Below are 21,643 nucleotides of genomic sequence, written 5' to 3'. Positions count from 1 at the left end.
CTGAAACAACTTTAGTCTTTTTTCAGATTAAAAGACTTTTTAAGTGCAAATTGTACATGACCAGAAAAAATAGCCTCTGTCTACCACCTCAAAGAATAAAGCTAAAAAAGAAGGGAAGGAATGGGGAACCATTATAGGCATCCATTTTTTTAAAGTTTTTTTTTTAAATAATGGAAACTGAAATTTAAAGAACAGAACTTTCCTTTCTTGTTTTAAGCTGGGTCTCTCGAGAGTGGGTGACATATAAATAAATAAATAAAATATAACATATAAATAAATAAAAATAAATAAATATTTATTTATTTATATTTATTTTTTATATTTATATATTTATAAATATTTATTTATATTATATTTATTTTGTTTTAAGCTGGGTCTCTCGAGAGTGGGTGACATATAAATAAATAAATAAAATAAATAAAGTATTTTCAAACAAGAAAGAAGGAAGTCAGAGGCAGCCACTGTTTTTTGTTTAGATGACACAATGATCCCACTTAGGGTCCCCACCCAAAGTTAATCCACATACACTCAGCACTTCTAGTTATGCTATTGGACATTTTCCCCAAAACATACACACACCAATTCTGGAAAAGAATTGAGACAGACAGACATTCCCCAATTCAGAAAAACTCTCTCTGCTGTCATTTGAAATGCAGTGTTTCCTTCCTTTCGTCTCAAGCGCTGTTTTAGTGAAAAGGGCGTGTCAAGAATGGATGAGATGAACTTGCATATACATTGATCCATGTAGCCAATATGATGGAAGAGGAGAAGGAATTAGCTTGCCTTTTCTTGTTTTGCTCTATTTTGTTTAAATTTTCACACGCTCCTTCTTAGCGAGATTCCATTTTTCCAGATCCCTGCACATAGCCTGCCTAGCCCGGGCTGTTTGTTTAAAGGAATTCCTTTCTCATTGTGCAAAATGCTAATGCACCATTGAACCTGTGCCTAAGCTACTGTGAGAAGGCTGCTTGCCTAGCCCTCCATTGTGACTGAAGATATGGAAATGTTGCCTTTAAACAGATGAGACTCACAGCGTTAGCCCCTTATTTCTATTCAGAAGTGAGGAAGGAATGAAGACAGTACTTTGTATAATCTGCATAGAATTACATGTAATTATAATTACATATAAGTACATGAGGTGGCAGAGATGAGCAAATTAACACAGGAGCTATAGGATAGAGATAATAGAGAATTCCATAGTACTTGGGATGGGTGGAATGATGGATAAATAAAAAAATACCTAAAACTTTAATACTATATACACATTCAAAAGAAAATGGAAAAAAAGGAAAAACAGACAAACTGTGGCTAAACGCAACCACTGATCTCTACACAATCATCAACCCACAGTTAAATACAACCCAAGGAAAGAAGTATAGAGAGACAGAAACAAGGTAATTTAAGAAGATTAGTATATAACAAAATTAGGAAATGAAGTGGAAGAAAACATGGATAGGCTGTAAATAATAAGATCCAGCAAAACAGCTGGCATTTATGTTATTCATTAGAAGTTCTGATAGCAATGTAAATTATATTATAAAGCAGTATGCTTTATTATATTATGTTCTTTATTTGTATATCTTCAGCTTTTTTCTCTCTGTGTGTGTTTATGTTTTCTTTTTGTTGTTTTAAATGTAAATAACTAATAAATATATTTTTTATTTTAAAAAATTTACATATAAATTTTTTCCCAGAGTGACTCTTGGATTATGCAAAAAGGAGTTGGTGGCTGGTTTCTGGGCAAGAAATGTTGCTTTCGAAACCACCTTAAAGTGTTTTTTTTAATGCTATAGCCCTCAATACCTGCTTCCCCAGGGGTCCAGATGAACATTTCAGCTGATGGGAAGTTTCAACAGTATGTGTGAAACAAGAGGGGGGTTAGTTAAACCCTCTAGAGTGATTATTCAAATAGCCTCATGGTTCGATGGCCCCTGATTATTTTGAATATTAGTTGGGCTTTTGACAGATGTACTGCAGGCCACTGAAGCTGACTGTAGATCTGTAAGTCAGTGGTTCAAATCTCATCACCGGCTCAAGGTTGACTCAGCCTTCCATCCTTCCGAGGTGGGTAAAATGAGGACTCGGATTGTGGGGGCAATATGCTGGCTGTGTTAAAAAGTGCTATTGCTAAATTACAAATGGTAATTGAAATATAACCAAGGAAGCAGCATTATTGATAAAAAATAGTGAGGTAAAAGAATATGAAGAAATCAAAACTGCAGCGATAGAAAGTGCCCAGGCAACAATAGTGCTCGGGTGGAAAGATGACAATAAATGGACGATAAAAAATTGGTGCAGATACATGGCGGACCACATTCACTATGAAATTATGGAAATTAGACTACATAATTATAATGAAGAGAAATTAGCAGCAACAATGAGGCGGTGGGAGAAGGTCAAAAATTATATATTAACAACGTCAGTAAGCGATGCAAATGTAAGAAATAAAATTCAATCACTTTATAAAGAATGAACAATGTAACCCAGAGATGAAGCAAATGAAGGATACAAAATTGAATCTTCCCTGGTGAAGGGAATTTTTCTTTTTCTTTTTGGGGATGGCACATTTTATGCTTTATGTTTTGTCTTTTGTAAAAAAAATTTAAAAAACAATAAAATTATATATATATATATTTAAAAAGTGCTATTGCTAACATGTTGTAAGCCGCCTTGAGTCTAAGGAGAAGGGCGGCATAAAAATTTAATAAATAAAATAAATGAATGAATGAATAAATAAAGCAAGCTCCAGCCATCCTACAAAGTCTTCTTTTCTCAAGAAATTCCACACCCCACCCATTATTTCGATACGTAACAAACTCAGGCAAGGTGAAAAGCAGATCAATAGGAATGATGGAGCCATCTGGCTTGCTTCCTCAGAGACAATGGTGTGGGTTTTGGCTCCTTTCTTGTAAGATAGTGCCTTCAAAAACTAAATGTGGGCTTTTCAGTCCCCACGTCTTTCCTGAAATTACAGAAGAAAAGGAGGGATCACATCTGCAGTTGTGTTATGGTTGTTAAGCTCTTTCAGCCTTTTAGAAAAACGCTACTATTGTGGAGATGGTCCTTTTGATCCCACTTCTACTGTCAAGAGCAGGTGTCCACTTTCACTGATGCCAGCAGGATATAGTTTTGGGTTAGAAGCCCAGAGGGAGGGTCTATCTTACCACAGAACGAGCTGGGGATTCTCTCTCTTCCATATAACAGAATTAGCCTCAATAATTTTGAGGTAAAAATCATAAACATTGCCATTTAAAGCACAGAAACCCCTGTTCAAGTTCAAGATTTGAAGTTCAAGATCCAGAATGATTCCCTCAGTGAAGAGAAAGGATATAACTTCCCACCTTGCTAGAGTTAGTGGAACCATCTGCTGAATATGGTAAGAAGTGTGAGTACCTAAAACTATAAGTCACTCCTTCACGCCTTTTATGAATTTGTTCAAATGCACATGTGCAAAAGCCAATTTAGGGACTACATTATCCCCTTCATGTCAAGTGGTTTTTGCTTGTCATCCAAATACCACTGCTGATTTTCTGTAGACAAAATTTTCTATGCTTACACAATGCAGCCTGTGAGCTGAAAGAAGCAAACTTTCTAAGTATGTAATTTGCTTTTTTAACCAGATATGTGTGCAAATCAGTGCCGGAATGGAGGAACATGTACAGAGGCAGGTGACCAGGTTCAATGCATTTGTTCACAGGGATGGACCGGTCCCAGTTGCCAGTATCAAACCCAGACAGGTTTGTATTTTGCTGGGTGGTGGTGAGGGTTATGTTTCCCCTTCTCCTTTCTTTTATGCACCAAGGAAGGATGCATAGCATGTGGCAAACCATGGTTAGCTCAAGTCACGATTAGCTGTTTAAATTAGGATTTGCTGTAAAGTATAGACTTCCAATTTCCTCCATATACTGTACTTGCAAAAGGCAGAAGAAAATCTGAATGTATTTTAGAAATGGGGGAACTACTCTTCATATAAATATGCAAACAATTATAAGGAAAAGTAAAGAAATAGTATAGAGAAAGATATACTAGAGGAGGATATACAAGAGGAAGAACCATTTTTATTTGTTACATTTTCTCAAGAGCCAGTTTTTTTAAAACAAAAATTAATTGATTTTAAAGAATATGAGCACACACATAACATACAAGTGCTCTGTGGAAGATATAATGTTTTCTTCTTCAGTTTAACTCTGCAAGGAAGACAATGACTGCACCAATTTTCATCCAGCAAGCTTTCACCCTGTTCTCCCCATTATTAGTCAACATCTTAACTATTACACTGGTTCTGATTCTTATGTTTTCCTTTACACGGGTCCCGATTCCTATGCTTTCCTTTTATTAAATTAATTTTTATTGAAGAATTTTACACAGTAAGAAAAAGAGCTGAGTTTTAAGAAACAAAATAGTGAATAAAAGAAAAAGAAAAAAGTTTTCAACAAAAAATATTTAAAATTAGAGCAAGCTCCACTTGCTAATAACCCTGCTGATGTTACCTAGTTTGGTAATAAAACATCTCCAAGGAAACCACCAAGTTCAAGAACACCAAGAACCCGACAGGTCAACTCTGAGCTACAAATATTTTCTTCTATTGGTAATTTCTTCTTTTTTCAGTACCTCCAGCATGGAGCATAACACATGACCCGGCTTTCAGTCGCAAGCCACGCTGTGCCCAATTAGATCGAATGCAACATTGCAGCTGCGAAGCAGGCTTTCATATGAGTGGCACTACAGAAAACAGTATTTGCCAGGGTAAGAGATCATTTACACCAACACTCCGCAGTCTGCATTGGTTGCCGATCAGTTTCCGGTCACAATTCAAAGTGTTGGTTATGACCTATAAAGCCCTTCATGGCACTGGAGCAGAATATCTCCGGGACCGCCTTCTGCCGCACGAATCCCAGTGACCGGTTAGGTCCCACAGAATTGGCCTTCTCCGGGTCCCGTCAACTAAACAATGTCGTTTGGCGGGACCCAGGGGAAGAGCCTTCTCTGTGGCGGCCCCGACCCTTTGGAACCAACTCCCCCCAGATATCAGAGTTGCCCCCACCCTCCTTGCCTTTCGTAAGCTCCTTAAAACCCATCTCTGTCGTCAGGCATGGGGGAATTGAGACTTTCCCTCCCCCTAGGCTTATAAAATTTATGCATGGTATGTCAGTATGTATGATTGGTTTCTAAACTGGGGTTTTAAATTAACTTAAATATTAGATTTGTTTACATTGTATTATTATTGCTGTTAGCCACCCCGAGTCTGCGGAGAGGAGCGGCATACAAATCTGATAAATTAATTAATTAATTAATTTATTTATTTATTTATTTACACCTGAACAGAAAAACTCATGAGCTATTCCTGCTTCCAGATCAGTTTAACCCCAGTTTCAACATCAAAATCTACTCTTCGTAGCGCTTGTATTTCATCTCTCTATTTTACACCTTCGGGTAGTCGTGACCAGGAAGCCTGTAAATCATTACAGGCACCACATATCATTTGGACCATTAATATCAGGACCTGGTTGCTTTCACAATTTCCATCTACTCGGTTTTGCTCCAGTTTTTTAAAGAAATAGCTCATGGAATCAATTCACTCCAGAGATTTGTACTGCCTCCACCTTCCTGGCCTTTTGTAAAGTTTTTAAAAAACTTACCTCTGCCCTCAGGCCTGGGGCCATTGAGTATTGGCATCCTGCTCCTCCCATATGTATGATTGTATGAAATGGAAATTGGGGGCTTTAGATTAGATATACATTAGTTTTAATTGTTTGGGTTTCTCACATTGTTCTTACTGTATTTATTCTGTTTTGTAAGCTGCCCTGAGTCTACGGAGAAGGGTAGCCTAGAAATCCAAATGAAAGATAGAATAGAATAGAATAGATAGAGAGAGAGAGAGAGAGAGAGAGAGAGAGAGAGAGAGAGAGAGAGAGAGAGGCAGGCTAAATCATAGTTACACTGATCTCTCCAACCTCCTCCCAGTTTTTAATAGGAAAGTGAACATAAGAACCAAGGCGGCCCAATCTGAGGTTATTTGGGGGAAAGATCAGAAATAAAGTGAGAAAATATTATTTTACTGAAAGAGTAGTAGATGCTTGGAACAAACTTCCAGCAGACGTGGTTGGTAAATCCATAGTAACTGAATTTAAACATGCGTGGGATAAACATATATCCATCCTAAGATGAAATATAGGAAATAGTATAAGGGCAGACTAGATGGACCAGGAGGTCTTTTTCTGCCGTCAATCTTCTATGTTTCTAACAATATCAATTGCATTATCTTTGATATCGGTAGCAGTTACATTCTCACTCTCCTTGCTAGCCCAGCCACAGAGTGATGCATTTTGTTCCTGCAGGAATGTCATGTCAGTTTCTTTCTTGGCAGATGTGAACGAATGTGAAATTTACAAGCTGGAGGGAGTCTGTATGCACGCTTGCATCAACACTCCTGGCTCATACCACTGCTCCTGTCCTCCTGGATACAAGCTCTTCAGTGATGGCAAAAACTGTGAAGGTGACATAGAGCTTTCCTTTTACTAAACGTGGAACAGATGGCATATAATAGAAGCTACATAACTTCCCTCCCCAAACGTAGGCTTCGCGCAAGCATGTCATCCCGCAAACATGAAACACGTGCGCTAGCATTTGCTCATATAGCTAGCTCATCATCATCATCACATTTTTTTGCTTTGGCATAAAACCTGCTATATGACTTTTACTAATTTTAAGTCTCCCTTTATAATTTAACGTTCATAGGACCAGAGCTACTACAGGTAGTCTTTGACTCGTAATCCCAGTTGAACCCCAAATTTACAACCTTTTTTGGCTGCAGTTGTTAAGCAAATCAGTGCAGTTGTTAAGTGAATGTAGCTTTCCCCCATTTGATTGTTTGTTGGAAACCAGTTGGGAAGGTTACAAGTCCTCAACGTATAATAGTTCGTTTAGTTGACCATTTGAAGCTACAATTGCAATTTTTAAAAAGTGACTTATGAGAGTTTACAAGACTCACATTTATAACCAAGTCATGCTGTCTGCTTTTGCAGCTTTCTGACAAGCGAAGTTAGTGGGGAAGTTTTCTAAATGTTCCTGGGTAATGTGTCCTTTAACTTATTCCTCTGCGTTAAGAATATATTCAATTAGATTTTCACACCAACTTTTAATGGTATCTGGAAAATATCTACACATATAAGCTTTACAGTACAGGCTTATACACAGTAACTGGGTTTTTTAAATCTAGGTATAGTTTTCCTCCTCTTCTGCTGTTAACCAACCATGTCTTAATGTTTTTTTAAAATAATTTTTTTATTAGTTTTAAATGTTAAAACATACAGACTACGTACATACAACATAAAAATAGTGCACATGTTCTGGGAGTGCTCAGTAGTACAGAAATTTTGGAAAGTAGTGCAAGATGAAATGAACAGGATGTTAAATATTAATTGGACAATTACAAAAGAAATGGCAGTACTGGTAAAAAAAGGGAGACTTAAGAGAATTTAAAGAAATAAAAGTAGCAGCATTGGAAAGCGCTCAAGCAGTAATTGTATTGGGCTGGAAAGAAGCAGCAAAATGGACGATACAGAATTGGTGGACCACATTTGCTTTGAAATTATGGAGGTAAGGATGAATATGTATAATGAAAATAAATTGAAAAAACTGATGGAATGATGGGAAATGGTGAGAGGTTATATGACAAGTAGAATTTGTGATCTAGCCATAAAGAATAAATTAGAATCACTCTTTGATATGTAAATAGAATGCAGATTCCAGCTTAGAAGAATATTAAAGATGTTAGTACAGACCCTCCAATTGGTGGTGGGGTATATATGTATGTTGTCAGGTGAACCATGTTTTAATGTTGTAACTATCTTTTGCAAGTGAATTTAGGAGTCTCTCCATCCCCTATGGATTCACCCTTGTTTCATCAACTTTCTATTTCCTAGGATATCTCACTTTTATTAAATCACTATGGCTAGCAAGAATCCTAGGTTCCTTCCCTTCTTGATTCTGCTCCTGTCTCACCTTTGCCTTAGATTAGGCCCTTGTAGTTACTCCCAATATCTTAGCCTCCTCCTCCTTTTTTTCAGAGGCCAACCTTAAGTGGAAAATTAGTTCCAATCCCTAGATTGCATAGTAAATTATGGATAACTCTTAACCATGATTACATGGTCTTTTTCCTGTGGCCTGTACTTTGGCTTTAATCAATGTGATTATCTCAGTTTGGCCAGAGGCTATAGATGCTGTCTTCTTTCCTCAAGGATTTAGCAACGTTCATCTACTCCACAGTGCCTACTAAGCCTCTCATAGTAAATCCATTAACTCTTGCTGGGTATCATATTTTTCTTCCCAGTGCTCCTGCAGCCATTCCTCCCCACCCCTCCTTTTATAGTTTGTGGACAAATAGCCATTTTCCCCACAGTTGAAACAGTTACCAGGTTATCTGACTTCGCCCAAGGCCACATACCAAAAGGATAAAAGAGAACATGATTTTCAGGTGGGGAGGGGAGACCTGGACAAGATACTCTTAGGGAGCGATGAAAAATTAATTGGCAAAATATACAAATATTTGATTAGGTACGAAACAGAAGTGGAAATTGTAAAAGAAACTATGATAAGTTGGAGAAGAAATTCCGGATACATAATAGATATAGAAAAGTGGGAAAAGCTCTGGATTCATAACTGGCAGATGACAAAGTCTATGACGTTCAAGGAAAACCAGTATAAGATGTGGCGGCCCCGACCCTCTGGAACCAACTCCCCCCAGAGATTAAAATAGCCCCCACCCTTCTTGCCTTTCGTAAGCTTCTTAAAACCCACCTTTGTCGTCAGGCATGGGGGAATTAAGATATTCTTTCCCCCTAGGCTTCGACAATTTATGTATGGTACGTTTGTATGTATAATTGGTTTTAAAATAAGGGTTTTTAGCTACCGTACTTTAGTATTGGATTGTCGCATGTTGTTTTTACCACTGTTGTTAGCTGCCCCAGTCTACGGAGAGGGGTGGCATACAAATCCAATAAAATGAAATGAAATGAAAATGAAATGTTTTACAGGTGGCATTTATCACCGGAAAGAATTTCTAAAATGTTCCCGAAAGTCTCACCATTATGTTGGAAATGTAAAAAAGAAAAAGGCACATTCTACCATCAATGGTGGACTTGCTTAAAGGCTAAGAAGTATTGGAATAAGATAGCAGATTGGTTAAAAGAAATAACATCGCAAGAATTTGGAAAAAAAAAACCAGAACTATATTTATTGGGCATCTTTAATACAAAAATTAAAAAAGAAATTATGTATTTGGCCATCCATATATTGACAGCTGCTAGGATAGCTTACGCCCAAGCAATGGAAAGCAGGCAGAATACCAGAAGAAGGTATAATTATTAAAAAGCTACTAGAATGTGCAGAGATGGACAGAATGTCCAAAAAATTAGAAGGAAAAGAAGATACAGAATATTATAAGATATGGGGAAATATCTACAATTGGCTAGAGAAAAGGACAATGATAAAATAAATAAATTACAAATTAGAAAAGTATAAGCAAAGCAAAGCAATACGTTAATAAACGAATACCAATTTAAGAGGAACATTTTCTCTGATCAAATAGTCTGAAAGAGTGGGGAAATTATTTTTCCCAAATGTCTGTAATTATATGTTTTGTTTCATTTACTGTTTTGTTTTTATTTGTCTAATTGTTTTATTATCTATGAAAAAACATTTTTAAAAAAAATAAAGTTCTTAAGTTCTAGAACAGGGTTTCTTATTCTCTTCTCTCCTTCTGCATTTGACTTTTGTGCTGCCTATAGTCCTAAACTAGTTCAATTGCCTTTTTGATTTGGCTCTGGGTTGTATTCTTGAACCCAAAAATATTAATTTGATGTGAAGTACTTGTTTAAATTGTTCTAAACTTAAGTCTTCTACCACTCTTTCCTTGTTTACATTCTCTGGCCTCAGCCATTTCCTTCCTACCTCTTCCAAGCAAGCCCGCAATTCATGAACTCCTTAATGTTTTTCTTAGGTATAATTTCTCAGCTGCATCTATGGGGAGTGACATCATATCTGTATAGGATTAACCCTTTGACATGAGAGTAATCCATTACTCCTCTTGCTGGAAGACTACTATAAGGCTGTCAAAGCTTTTCCTTATAAACATGGGGCTCGTCGCCCTTTTACTTTTCAGACCCCTTACAAGAGGCAGCCATTCTTTCAAACATGGTTAAATAGGCTATGTCTTCTTCCTCTGCCAATTTGGAGGTTTTAATGTCTTTGAGGCAACCTCCACTCTCTATAGACTTTACACACTTTAGAGCCCAGTGTGCCTCTTTTAGTGATTGTATTCCTTTACACAGGTCTATCATTTCTTGCCTCTCTTTCACTATTCTATTCTTTCTTTCTGCCTCTAAAGCTTCTCCGTTTTTTAAATGAATCCCAGCATTCCTCCTGCTGCTGCCTTATCGTTTCTATGACATTGGCCCTAGTATCTCTGCCTAGTCCCATTTCAGGCTGGTCTACCATTTGCTCTGGCTTTACAAAGGTCTTGGGCGGATACACGTCTCTGCCAAAGTAGCAGCCTCTTCTAATAGAGAATCTGTCCCTTCTGCTGCCTTTTCCATGCCTGTTTATTTGGTGTAGACTCAGGCAGGAGGCTTGGTTTCTGCAGTCGGGATGCTGGTTAATTCTTACAAGGTTTTAGGAGAGCAAGGGCCAATATTTTTACCTTTCAAGCTCCTTTTAGCCAGAGGTTTTTTCCCATGGAAGTGTTTAGAATCCTTTGAGTCTAAACCACCTCCAATTGTGAGCTTACTAACTTGTGTCAGTATCCCACTTTTTATGAATATCCTATCTTTTGGACATCCCCATCTTTCTTATGTACATCCATTGCTACAAGCACTTTATCCCAGGTTCTTTTATTTATGTCCCTGTTAGTTGGCTTCAAAATCCAACAATACAATCACACAGGTAACTGGAAACACATACACACACAAGTATTCATAGTTCTCAATGCTTACTGTTTTATTCCTTTCCCCTTTCTACTACACCATCTCCTTCCATATTCCAGTTACTACTCCAAGCCCCATGCAGCAGAGAATTAGCTTTTTCTATCTGTGTTAACTTCCCTTCCCAAACAACTACCTCCTTCCCTCTCCCCCAAACAGCAGGAACTGCCTCTCTGCTCAGCTTTTATAGCCCACAGCTCCCGAGCTGGCTAGGAGGAGGATTTAAAGAGACAGGGCTGCAGTAGAACAGCTTCTGGGCGTTTTGTAGACAGCCTCTTATTTCACAATGTTGATGCTCAAGTGGATATAAATCATAATCAAGAACCAAAGGAGCTGTTGCAACCCTTATAAAAACTTTTTGCTATCTTGGCTTGCCATTATCATAGGTTTTATTTATTTATATATATATTTGTCAAACAATTATAGGATGGTAAATCAAACAATAGAAAAGTAATGATAAAAAGTAGTAATAGAAGACAATAGAACAGTAGGTAAGCACAATGGTGCACTTGTGCACTCTCCTTACACACCTCTTAGAAAGAGGGAGAGGTCAATTGTAGATAATCTAAGGTTAAAGGTTTTGGGGTTAGGAGTAGAAACCACAGAGTCAGATAATGTATTCCAAGTGTTGATTAATCTGTTGTTGAACTTGTATTTTTTGCAGTCTAGATTGGAGGGGTTGACATTTAGTTTAAATTATTACGTACTCATGTGTTGTTGAAGGTGAAGTAGTCACTAACAGGAAAGACATTTTGGTATATGATTTTATGAACTTTCTGACAAGCTAGGTCAGTGGGGCAGTTTTCTAAATCTTCCTGGGAAATGTTTTCCTTTAACTTATTTTTCTGAGTTAGGAATATTCAATTAGATTTCCACACCAACCTTTAATGATATCTAGAAAATATCTAGACATATAAGTGAAGTAGACCCAGAGACAGGGTTTGAGCAATCGGTACTTTTATTCAGCTCAGAGAATAAGTGACAGCTCAGCAAGGTAAAGTGACGATTCAGCGAGTACCGACTGGCTCTGCAGGGAGAAGCCGCTTCTTTTATACTTTTGCGGTTCCCGCCAAAGCGAGAGCCGGCCGCGTCTGAGCCAATCAGGAGCGACTTCCTGCTTGGGCTCAGACAGCGCTGGAAAAGAGGAACAAACTATTTACAGCGTTACAAGGTAGCCATTTCAGGATACAACACCCCTCCCCTCATAGTTGGACCCATCCATCAAGAAAGCCACGTGACGAAGTCGTCCAATCGGTGAGGCCTTCGAGACTCTCGCGCTGACCTGCGCAGTCCATTTTCTCCTTCGCCACTGACTGTGGAGGATGGCTCGCCGCTGTTCTCCCGGTGCGGTGGACTAGGCCTGGCGGGCCCAACGAAGGCCTCGGAGGACGAGGATGGCTCGGCGTCGCTGGATGGTTCCCCCTGGCCCGATAAGTCTCTCTGCGTGTTTCTTAGTTCGGGCAATGTATAAAAGTCTGTTGAGGGGGGAGAGTCCGAGTCAGCGGGTTGTTGTAATTGGTTTTCAGTTCGTTTCCGAATGTGGTCTATGTGTCGTTTCCACAAACGACCATCCTCCAGTTTAACAATATAAGTCTTGGGTGCATTTTGCTTAACAATAATTCCCTTCATCCAGTTTACATTTCCATCAAAGCATTTTACATATACATTTTGACCCAAATACATTTCTCTTTCTGGTTTTATGCACATTTGGTTATTATTCAAACAGAACCTTGGGTTTAACCTGTCTAGTGGTGACCTCAACTTTCTCCCCATCAATAACTCTGCAGGGCTTACATGTGTGTGCGAGTTAGGGGTAATGTGCTGGGTTAATAAGAATTGGTCCAAGTTCTGTTGCACATCTCCAGGGCCTGACCTGTGCAATGCCTCTTTTGCCACCCTTACGTAACGTTCTGCCAACCCGTTAGCCCAGGGCGAGTAAGGCGAGATGAGGGCATGTCTGACCCCCAGGCCATCTAGGAATAATTCGAATTGCCTGGCTGTTAGTTGCGGTCCATTGTCAGACACCAATAGATCAGGGCAACCATGGGATGCAAACAGTCTGCTCAATACCTTGATAGTGGCACTTGTGGTTATGTTGTTCATTGCTATTATTTCCAACCATTTGGAGAAAGCATCAACCACTATTAGGAAATACTGAGACCCCACTGGGCCAGCAAAATCAATGTGGATCCTAGACCAAGGGCCAGCAGGCTGTTCCCACTCAGCCGGAGTTGTTTTGGGGGGATTGGGCCTAGACTCTTGGCACGGGTCACACTTTGAAACCCAACTTTCAATATCAGCATCAAGCCCTGGCCACCATAAATGCCCCCTTGCTAGGCTCTTCATCCTGACAATCCCAGGATGGCCCACGTGTAACATTCTGAGTACCTTTTCCCTTAGGCGTTTGGGGATGATCACTCTATCCCCCCACAGCAAACAACCTTTTACATATGACAATTCAAGCCTTTTGTTCTTAAAATCACACAATTCAGGTTTAACAATATCATTTTGCCATCCCTTTAGAACACAGTTCACTACTTGTTTCAGGATTTGGTCTTGCTGCGTGTGTGCAGCTACCTCTTTTGCTGTGGTTAGTGGGTTTTCCTCGAGTTCTATCATTAGCACGTCTGTGGTTGGAACAGGGTCTTCTACCAAGTCTGCTATGGGGCATCTGCTGAGGCCGTCTGCATGATTGATTTCCTTCCCCCCCTTGTGGGTGAGCTCATACTGATACCCAGAGAGGAAAAGGGCCCATCTGATTAGTCTTGGAGACATAAAAGGTGGAGTGGGCTTGTTGGGGGCTAGCAGGCCTAGTAGGGGTTTGTGGTCAGTGACTAGCTCAAAATTTCTTCCAAAAATGTAATTGTGAAACTTCTTTACCCCTGCCACTAATGCCAGAGCCTCCTTGTCTAACTGGCTATAATTTCTCTCCGTGCTGGTCATGGTTCTTGAAAAAAATGCTATTGGGGCCTCTGTCTGATTAGGTAGAACGTGAGCTAGGACTCCTCCTATGCCGTACGGCGAAGCGTCGCACGTGAGCCTAATGGGTAGTGAGGCACTATATTGGACTACTACACTTTTAGAAGTTAGTAAATTTTTTATTTGAGCAAAGGCTTCACGTTCAATTTTCCCCCATGTCCAGCGGGCTTCCTTCTGGAGTAAACGATGGAGAGGCTCTGCTACTGTTGCCTTCTGCTTTAAAAAAACGGAATAAAAATTAAGGAGGCCCAAAAATGCTTGCAACTCACTCTTATCTCGTGGCTCTGGGGCTTCTCTAATTGCTCTCAGCTTCTCAGTTGTGGGGTGGATACCTTCCTTATCTATTTTATATCCTAGGAATTCAATACTGTTAGTTCCCCAGACACATTTATCAGGCTTGATTCGTAACCCTTTGTCCTGTAGCCTCTTAAGTACTTCCCTTATTCTTTTGTTCACTTGTTCCTGGTTTTCCCCTGCAATTAAGATGTCATCAAAATATGGGATGGCCCCATTTACCCCTGACAATAGGCGTTCCATGATGCTCTGGAATATCCCTGGGGCTATGCTCACCCCAAACTGTAACCTCGTGCATTTGAAAGCCCCCCTGTGCGTTACAATTGTTTGAGCGTTTGCTGTTTGTTCATCGACCGGAAGTTGCTGGTAAGCCTGCGCCAGGTCGATCTTTGCGAACCTTTTCCCCTCCCCCAGGGAGTGTAAGAGTTGTTGCACAACCGGAATGGGGTAGGGGTGGTGTTGGAGTGCCTTATTCAGGGTTGATTTGTAATCAGCGCAAACTCTTAAGGAGCCATCTGGCTTCAGGGGTGTCACTATGGGAGTTTCCCATGGCCCCTGTTCCACAGGGACCAAGATACCTTGACTAATGAGTTTGTCCAGCTGTAAGTCTAGCTTGGGGAGAAGCGGGAGGGGAACCCTGCGAGGTTTCAGTCTAACTGGTGGGACCTTGGGGTCAATAGAGAAAGATATGGGGGTTCCCTTATACAATCCTAAGGTGGGGCTGAACACTTCAGGGAACTCTTTCACAAAGTTAGGCATAATATCACAGTTTACATTATACACACCCGAAATTTCAATCCCCAACGGTTCCATCCATGCTAGCCCTAGCAGGGAGTGTTTGGCCCCCGTCACAATAAGCATGGGAAGGGTACATTTGACATTCTTAAATACAATAGGTACATTTGCAGTTCCCAGGACCGAGATTACCCCCCCTTGGAAGTCTCTGATCACCAAAGAGGTTTGAATTAGGTCAGCCTCAGACACATTAGGCATATATAGCTTAAATTTTTCCCAGGGCATGATGGTATATCTCGAACCCGTATCTAGCTCCATTGAGCAAGGCTGGTTATTTAGCAACAACGAGATAACAATTTTAGCCCCCTTTTTGGTTGCCGTGTTGTTCACGGAATATTGAGAGTTACCTCTATTGTAGTCTCGGTTAGCGGTGGGGTAATTCCTTTGACCCGAGTTGCGGAACGGTCTCCTTTCTCGCGATTGGGGGGGGGTGGTTTTGGGGTCGCTGGTATTGTTGTGTGGCAAAAGTTTCTTCTGGTGCCGTTGCCCTGCATGCGATGGCGATGTGGCCTCTCCGGTTGCAACGGCGGCAAGTGGTGTCGCGGAACGGGCATCGATGGCGCTGGTGATTTCCCCGGCAGCCCGCGCAGGGGGCTGGATGAGTAGCTCTAGGGTGTCTCGGTTGGTCTTGCAGGAGGAGGCAGTCGTCCCCGTTGCTAGTTAGCTGGCCGCGGACGTCTGTTCCCATGGCGCTGGGAGACTCGGCGTCGATCTTGGCAATGGTTTCTCGCCTTCCGTGCTCTTTTAATTCTCTTGCCGCTGCGTCGGCTGCTTCCGCGGTTTGCGCTAATTTGATTACGGTTTGTAGAGTCGGCTCATCTTCGGTGAGGAGTTTACTTCTCACTGTGTGGTTCTTCATGCCGAAAATCAAGGCGTCGGTGAGGCGAGCTTCCGGATCTTGAAACTTGCATTGAGCGAGTACCGTTCGAAGCCGCGTTGTGAATTGGCTTATCGACTCGGTTTCTCTCTGAGCCATCATGTGAAATTGATGCCGGTAAACCACGGCTGGTCTGGTTGGTTTAAAATGGCTCGCTAGTTTCTGTTGAAGGACGTCCCACGCTGTGGCTCTTGCTTGTTCTGGTTCGGTGAGAGTTTGGGCAAGTCTACGGATCTCTGCGCCGCAGTAGTTTAGAAAAATAGCCCGTCTGCGATCGGCTCCGGCGTCCTGCATTCCCGCCGCCTCGAGGAATATCTCGAAGGTGGCCATGTACTCGTCCCAAGTCATTTTCTCGGCATCGAAAAGTTCTGGAGCCTGGCCGATCTGGATTTTGTCCATGTTGCACGCGAAGTTCTTCCGTTCGTTCGTCGCCAGTGAAGTAGACCCAGAGACAGGGTTTGAGCAATCGGTACTTTTATTCAGCTCAGAGAATAAGTGACAGCTCAGCAAGGTAAAGTGACGATTCAGCGAGTACCGACTGGCTCTGCAGGGAGAAGCCGCTTCTTTTATACTTTTGCGGTTCCCGCCAAAGCGAGAGCCGGCCGCGTCTGAGCCAATCAGGAGCGACTTCCTGCTTGGGCTCAGACAGCGCTGGAAAAGAGGAACAAACTATTTACAGCGTTACAAGGTAGCCATTTCAGGATACAACAATAAGCTTTACAGTCCAGGCTTATATGTACAGTAACTGTGGGTTTTTTGTTTTAATCTATATTTCCACCTCTTCTGCTGTTAATCAAGCATGTTTTAATGTTGTAACTTTCTTTTGCAAATGAATTCAGGAGTCTCTTTATACTCTATAGGTTCACCCATGTTTCATCAACTTTCTCTTTCCTAGAGTATCTCACTTTTATTGAATCACTATAGCTAGCAAGAATCCTAGGTTCCCTTCCTTTCTTGATTCAAAAATGGTGGAAGGTCTTAAGCATAAAACTTATCAGGAAAGACTTAATGAACTCAATCTGTAGAGTCTGGAGGACAGAAGGGAAAAGGTGGATATGATCAAAATATTTAAATATGTAAAAGGGTTAAAATAAGGTTCAGGAGGGAAGTGTTTTTAATAGGAAAGTGAACACAAGAAACAAGGGGGCACAATCTGAGATTAGCTGGGGGAAAGAAGCAACATGAGAAAATATTATTTTACTGATAGAGTAGTAGATGCTTGGAACAAACTTCCAGCAGATGTGGTTGGTAAATCCACAGTAACTGAATTTAAACATGCCTGGGATAAACATATATCTGTCTTAAGATAAAATACAGGAAATAGTATAAGGGCAGACTAGATGGACCATGAGGTCTTTTTCTGCCGTCAATCTTCTATGTTTCTATGATTCTGCTCCTGTCTTATCTTTGCCTTGGATTAGGCTCTCGTAGTTACTCCCAATGTCTTAGCCTCCACTTCCTTTTTTCAGAGGCCAACCTTAAATGGAAAATCAGTTCCAATCACTAGATTGTATGGCAAATTATGGATAACTCTTAACCATAATTACATGGTCTTTTTCCTGTGGCCTGTACTTTGGGCTTTGATCAATGTGATTATCTCAGTTTGGCCAAACTCAGTTGTAGATGCTGTCTTCTCTCCTCAATGAATAAGCAATATTTCATCTACTCCACAGTGCCTACTAAGCCTCTCATAGTAAATCCATGATTTTTTGCTGGGAATCATATTTTCATATTTTTCTTCCCAGTGCTCCTGCAGCCATCCCCCGACTTTTTTTATATAGGTTTTTGACAAATAGCCATTTTCCCCACTGTTGAAACAATTACCAGGTTATCTTCCTGTGAGTTGGGTAGAACCTAAAGGCTTCTTTACACCTTCTACCTTTCTCTCCACCAGCTCCTTAAAGTTATAAAGTTCTAGAACAGGCTTTCTTATTCTCCTCTCTCCTTTTTCATCTTCCCTACCAATATCCTCTGACTTTTGTGCTGCCTGTAGTCCTAACCTAGTTCAATGGCCTTTTGATTTGACTCTGGGTTATATTCTTGCACCCCAAGACATTAATTTGATGTGAAGTACTTGTTGAAATTGTTCTAAACTTAAGTCTTCTACCACTTTTCCTGTTAAACATGGGGCTGGTCACCCTTTTACTTTCAGACCCCTTACAAGAGGCAGACACTCTTTCAAACATGGTTAAATAGGCTATGTCTTCTTCCTCTGCCAATTTGAGGATTTTAATGTCTTTGAGGCCACTCTCTCCACTCTCTATAGACTTTATACACTTTAGAGCCCAGTGTGCCTCTTCTAGTGATTTTATTCCTTTAAGCAGGTCTATCATTTCTTGCATCTCTTTCACTCCTTTCCCACTTCAGTCTATTCTTTCTTTCTGCCTCTAAAGCTTCTCCGTTTTTTAAATGAATCCCAGTCTTTCTTCTGCTGCTGCCTTATCAGTTCTATGATATTGGCCTTATTATCTCTGCCTAGTTCAATTTCAGACTGGTCTACCATTTGCTTTGGATTTACAATAGGTCTTGAGTGGATACATGTCTCTGCCAAAGTACCAGCCTCTTCTAATGGAGAATCTGTCCCTTCTGCCTTTTCCATGGCTGTTTATTTGATGTAGGCTCAGGAAAGCTTAGTTTCTGCAGTCGGGATGCTGATTAATTCTTGCAAAGTTTGAGGAGAGCAAATGCCAATATTTTTACCTTTCAAGCCCCTTTTAGCCAGGTTTTTTTCCCATGGAAGTGTTTAGAATCCTTTGAGTCTAAACCATCTCCAATTGTGAGCTTACTAACTTTTGTCAGTATCCCACTTTTTATGAATATCCTATCTTTTGGATATCCCCATCTTTCTTATGTATATCCATTGCTACAAGCACTTTATCACAGGTTCTTTTATTTATGTCGCTGTTAGTGGGCTTCAAAATCCAACAATACAACCACACTGGTACCTGGTAACACATACACACACAAGTATTCATAGTTCTCAATGCTTACTGTTCCATTCCTTTCCCCATTCTACTACACCATCTCCTTCCATTCCAGTTACTACTCCAAGTCCCATGCCGCAGAGAATTAGCTTTTTCTATCTGTGTTAGCTTCCCCTTCCCAAACAACAGCCTCCTTCCCTCTCCCCCAAACAGCAGGAACTGCCTCTCTGCTCAGCTTTTATAGCCCACAGCTGCCAAGCGGAGAGGATTTAAAGAGACAGGGCTGCAGTAGAACAGCTTCTGGCCCGTTTTGTAGGCAGCCTCTTATCTCACAATGTTGATGCTCAAGTGGGATATAAATCATAATCAAGAATGAGAGGAGGATTGCAACCCCCATAAAAACATTTTGCTATCTTGACTTGCCATTATCATAGGTTTCATTTTATTTTGTATATTTGCAAACAATTATAGCATGTTAATTTGTATAAATCAAACATTAGAAAAGTAATGATAAAAAATAGTGATAGAAGACAGAACAGTAGGTAGGTAGGCACAATGCTGCCTCTTAGAAAGGTCCCCTCTTAGAAAGAGGGAGAGGTCAATTGTAGATAATCTAAGGTTAAAGGTTTCTGGGTTAGGAGTAGAAACCACAGAGTCAGGTAATGTATTCCAGGCGTTGATTACTCTATTGTTGAAGTCGTATTTTTTGCAGTCTAGATTGGAGGGGTTGACATTTAGTTTAAATCTATTACGTACTCATGTGTTGTTGCGGTTGAACTTTCTGACAAGCTAGATCAGTGGGGCAGTTTTCTAAATCTTCAACCGTTATAAAAACTTTTTGCTATCTTGGCTTGCCATTATTATAGGTTTTATTTTTTATTTATTTATTTTTCAAACAATTATACGATGGTAAATCAAACATTAGAAAAGTAATGATAAAAAGTAGTGATAGAAGACAATAGAACAGTAGGTAGGCACTTTCCTTACACAACCTCTTAGAAAGAGGGAGAGGTCAATTGTAGATAATCTAAGGTTAAAGATTATTATGTGCTTGTGTGTTGTTGCGGTTGAAGGTGAAGTAGTCGCTAACAGGAAAGACATTTTGGTATATGATTTTATGAACTATAGTTAAGTCGGAGTGGAGGTGACAGATTTGTAAGTTGTCTAATCGAAGAATTTCAAGTCTGGCGGAGTAAGGTGTTTTTTTGTGGGAAGAGGAGTGAAGGACTCTTTTTGTGAAATATTTCTGGACTCTCTCAATTGTTTTGATGTCAGATATGCCAGTGTTTTCCAACCTTGGCCACTTGAAGATCTGGACTTCAACTCCCAGAATTCCCCAGCCAGCATTCGCTGGCTGGGGAATTCTGGGAGTTGAAGTCCAAATATCTTCAAGAGGCCAAGGTTGGGAAACACTGAGATATGCAATGCGGGTTCCCTACAGGTGAGCCGTATTCTAGGATAGATCTGACAAATGTTTTGTAAGCTCTGGTTAGCAGTTCAATATTACCAGAGAAGAAGCTGGGAAGAATTAGGTTAACAACTCTTTTCTTTTGCAGACATCTGTGCATTCCTGCATTTTGATGTGGATTTGATGCCTACTTAAAATACAACAGTCTGGGCATCAGATTTCCCACAGATAAGACCATTTGTGATGCACCATAATGTGAAATGCTAGCTCTGAATGCTGACAGAAGAATTCCCCCAAACAAAATATTTGTTGTACTGCAAAGTACATGGGATGGGATGGTGGTGAAGTGCCAAGAGCTGTCTCAGCCTGAAAAGGCACATTGTACCATGAAGTATGTGCTCTGTTCCCGGGCTGCTGTGGAAAATTGACTTCAAATGATGAGAGAAATGAGTTACCCGTAATCTTAGTGTTGATTCAATTTCTTCCTTTAAATGTGTCTTAGGGCAATGGCCTGAATTTAACTAGCTTTAAAATTCTTAGCAATCACTTGAGAATTTTCTTTTAACCATTTAAAAAGTTTTAACCATTTTAATCTATACACCTTTCCTTGGTCAAGCATTTTTACAGTAGGAGCAAAAAGTGTTGAGGAAGCACAAATGGTTTGTTAAAAATGTAATTGTGATATGATAGGAGCTCTGGCAGAGAAGTACTTTTATCTTACGCTAAAAGAAAATTAACTTGAGAGATCAGTAAAATGGGTAGAAAACGTGAAGAAGGAAAATTTATTCCCCTTTAATCATAATATTGTACAAGAGTTTGGGATCAATTCCTAAAATTATGCCAAAAAAGATTTGGGATGAATAAAAGGATTACATATATTATGTACAAAACAGCTAAATAAAGACATTATCTGCCATAAATTGGTGGTTTAATAATTTGCTTGAGAAACTATATACATTCTGTTCTTCTGGTTATGCTCTCTAAGAGACATTAGGCTGCCTATTGGCTGAACACAACACCAGCCAGGTTTTTCTTATATTCATTCTCTCATGCATAGAAAATCGTCCCATGGTGTCATCACTTTGTATACATAAGATCCAACTGTCTCAGTTTGCTTTTTCTTATGTACATGTATGCCAACATCATGTATAATAAGATTGTACATGCTTTGAAAATTGATTGAAAACTGCTTTAGATTTCATACTACAAGAGACTGGTGGGGGGAGGGAGATTTATTTATTTATTTTTATTTTATTATTATTATTATTTTATTATTTTATTTTATTTATTTTATTTATTTTATTTGCTTTATTTATTTTATTTTATTTATTTATTTTATTTATTTTATTTATTTTATTTATTTTATTTATTTTATTTATTTTATTTA

General features: G+C 39.9%; 1 protein-coding gene across 1 annotated transcript in view; it reads left to right on the top strand.

Moving 5' to 3' along the window:
• FBLN7 (fibulin 7) overlaps positions 1–21,643 on the top strand; it is a 50,594-nt gene that overhangs the window by 13,535 nt on the left and 15,416 nt on the right. The window contains exons 4-6 of the mRNA XM_070741513.1: positions 3,621–3,737; positions 4,609–4,746; positions 6,368–6,496. Of these exons, the coding sequence (XP_070597614.1) occupies positions 3,621–3,737; positions 4,609–4,746; positions 6,368–6,496 (384 nt within the window). The remainder of the gene's footprint in view (positions 1–3,620; positions 3,738–4,608; positions 4,747–6,367; positions 6,497–21,643) is intronic.

The sequence above is a fragment of the Erythrolamprus reginae genome, chromosome 1 (genome assembly GCF_031021105.1).
Source record: "Erythrolamprus reginae isolate rEryReg1 chromosome 1, rEryReg1.hap1, whole genome shotgun sequence".
NCBI classification, from domain to species: domain Eukaryota; kingdom Metazoa; phylum Chordata; class Lepidosauria; order Squamata; family Dipsadidae; genus Erythrolamprus; species Erythrolamprus reginae.
Note: the sequence above shows the minus strand (reverse complement) of the source record. Positions and strands in the feature narration are given on the sequence as shown.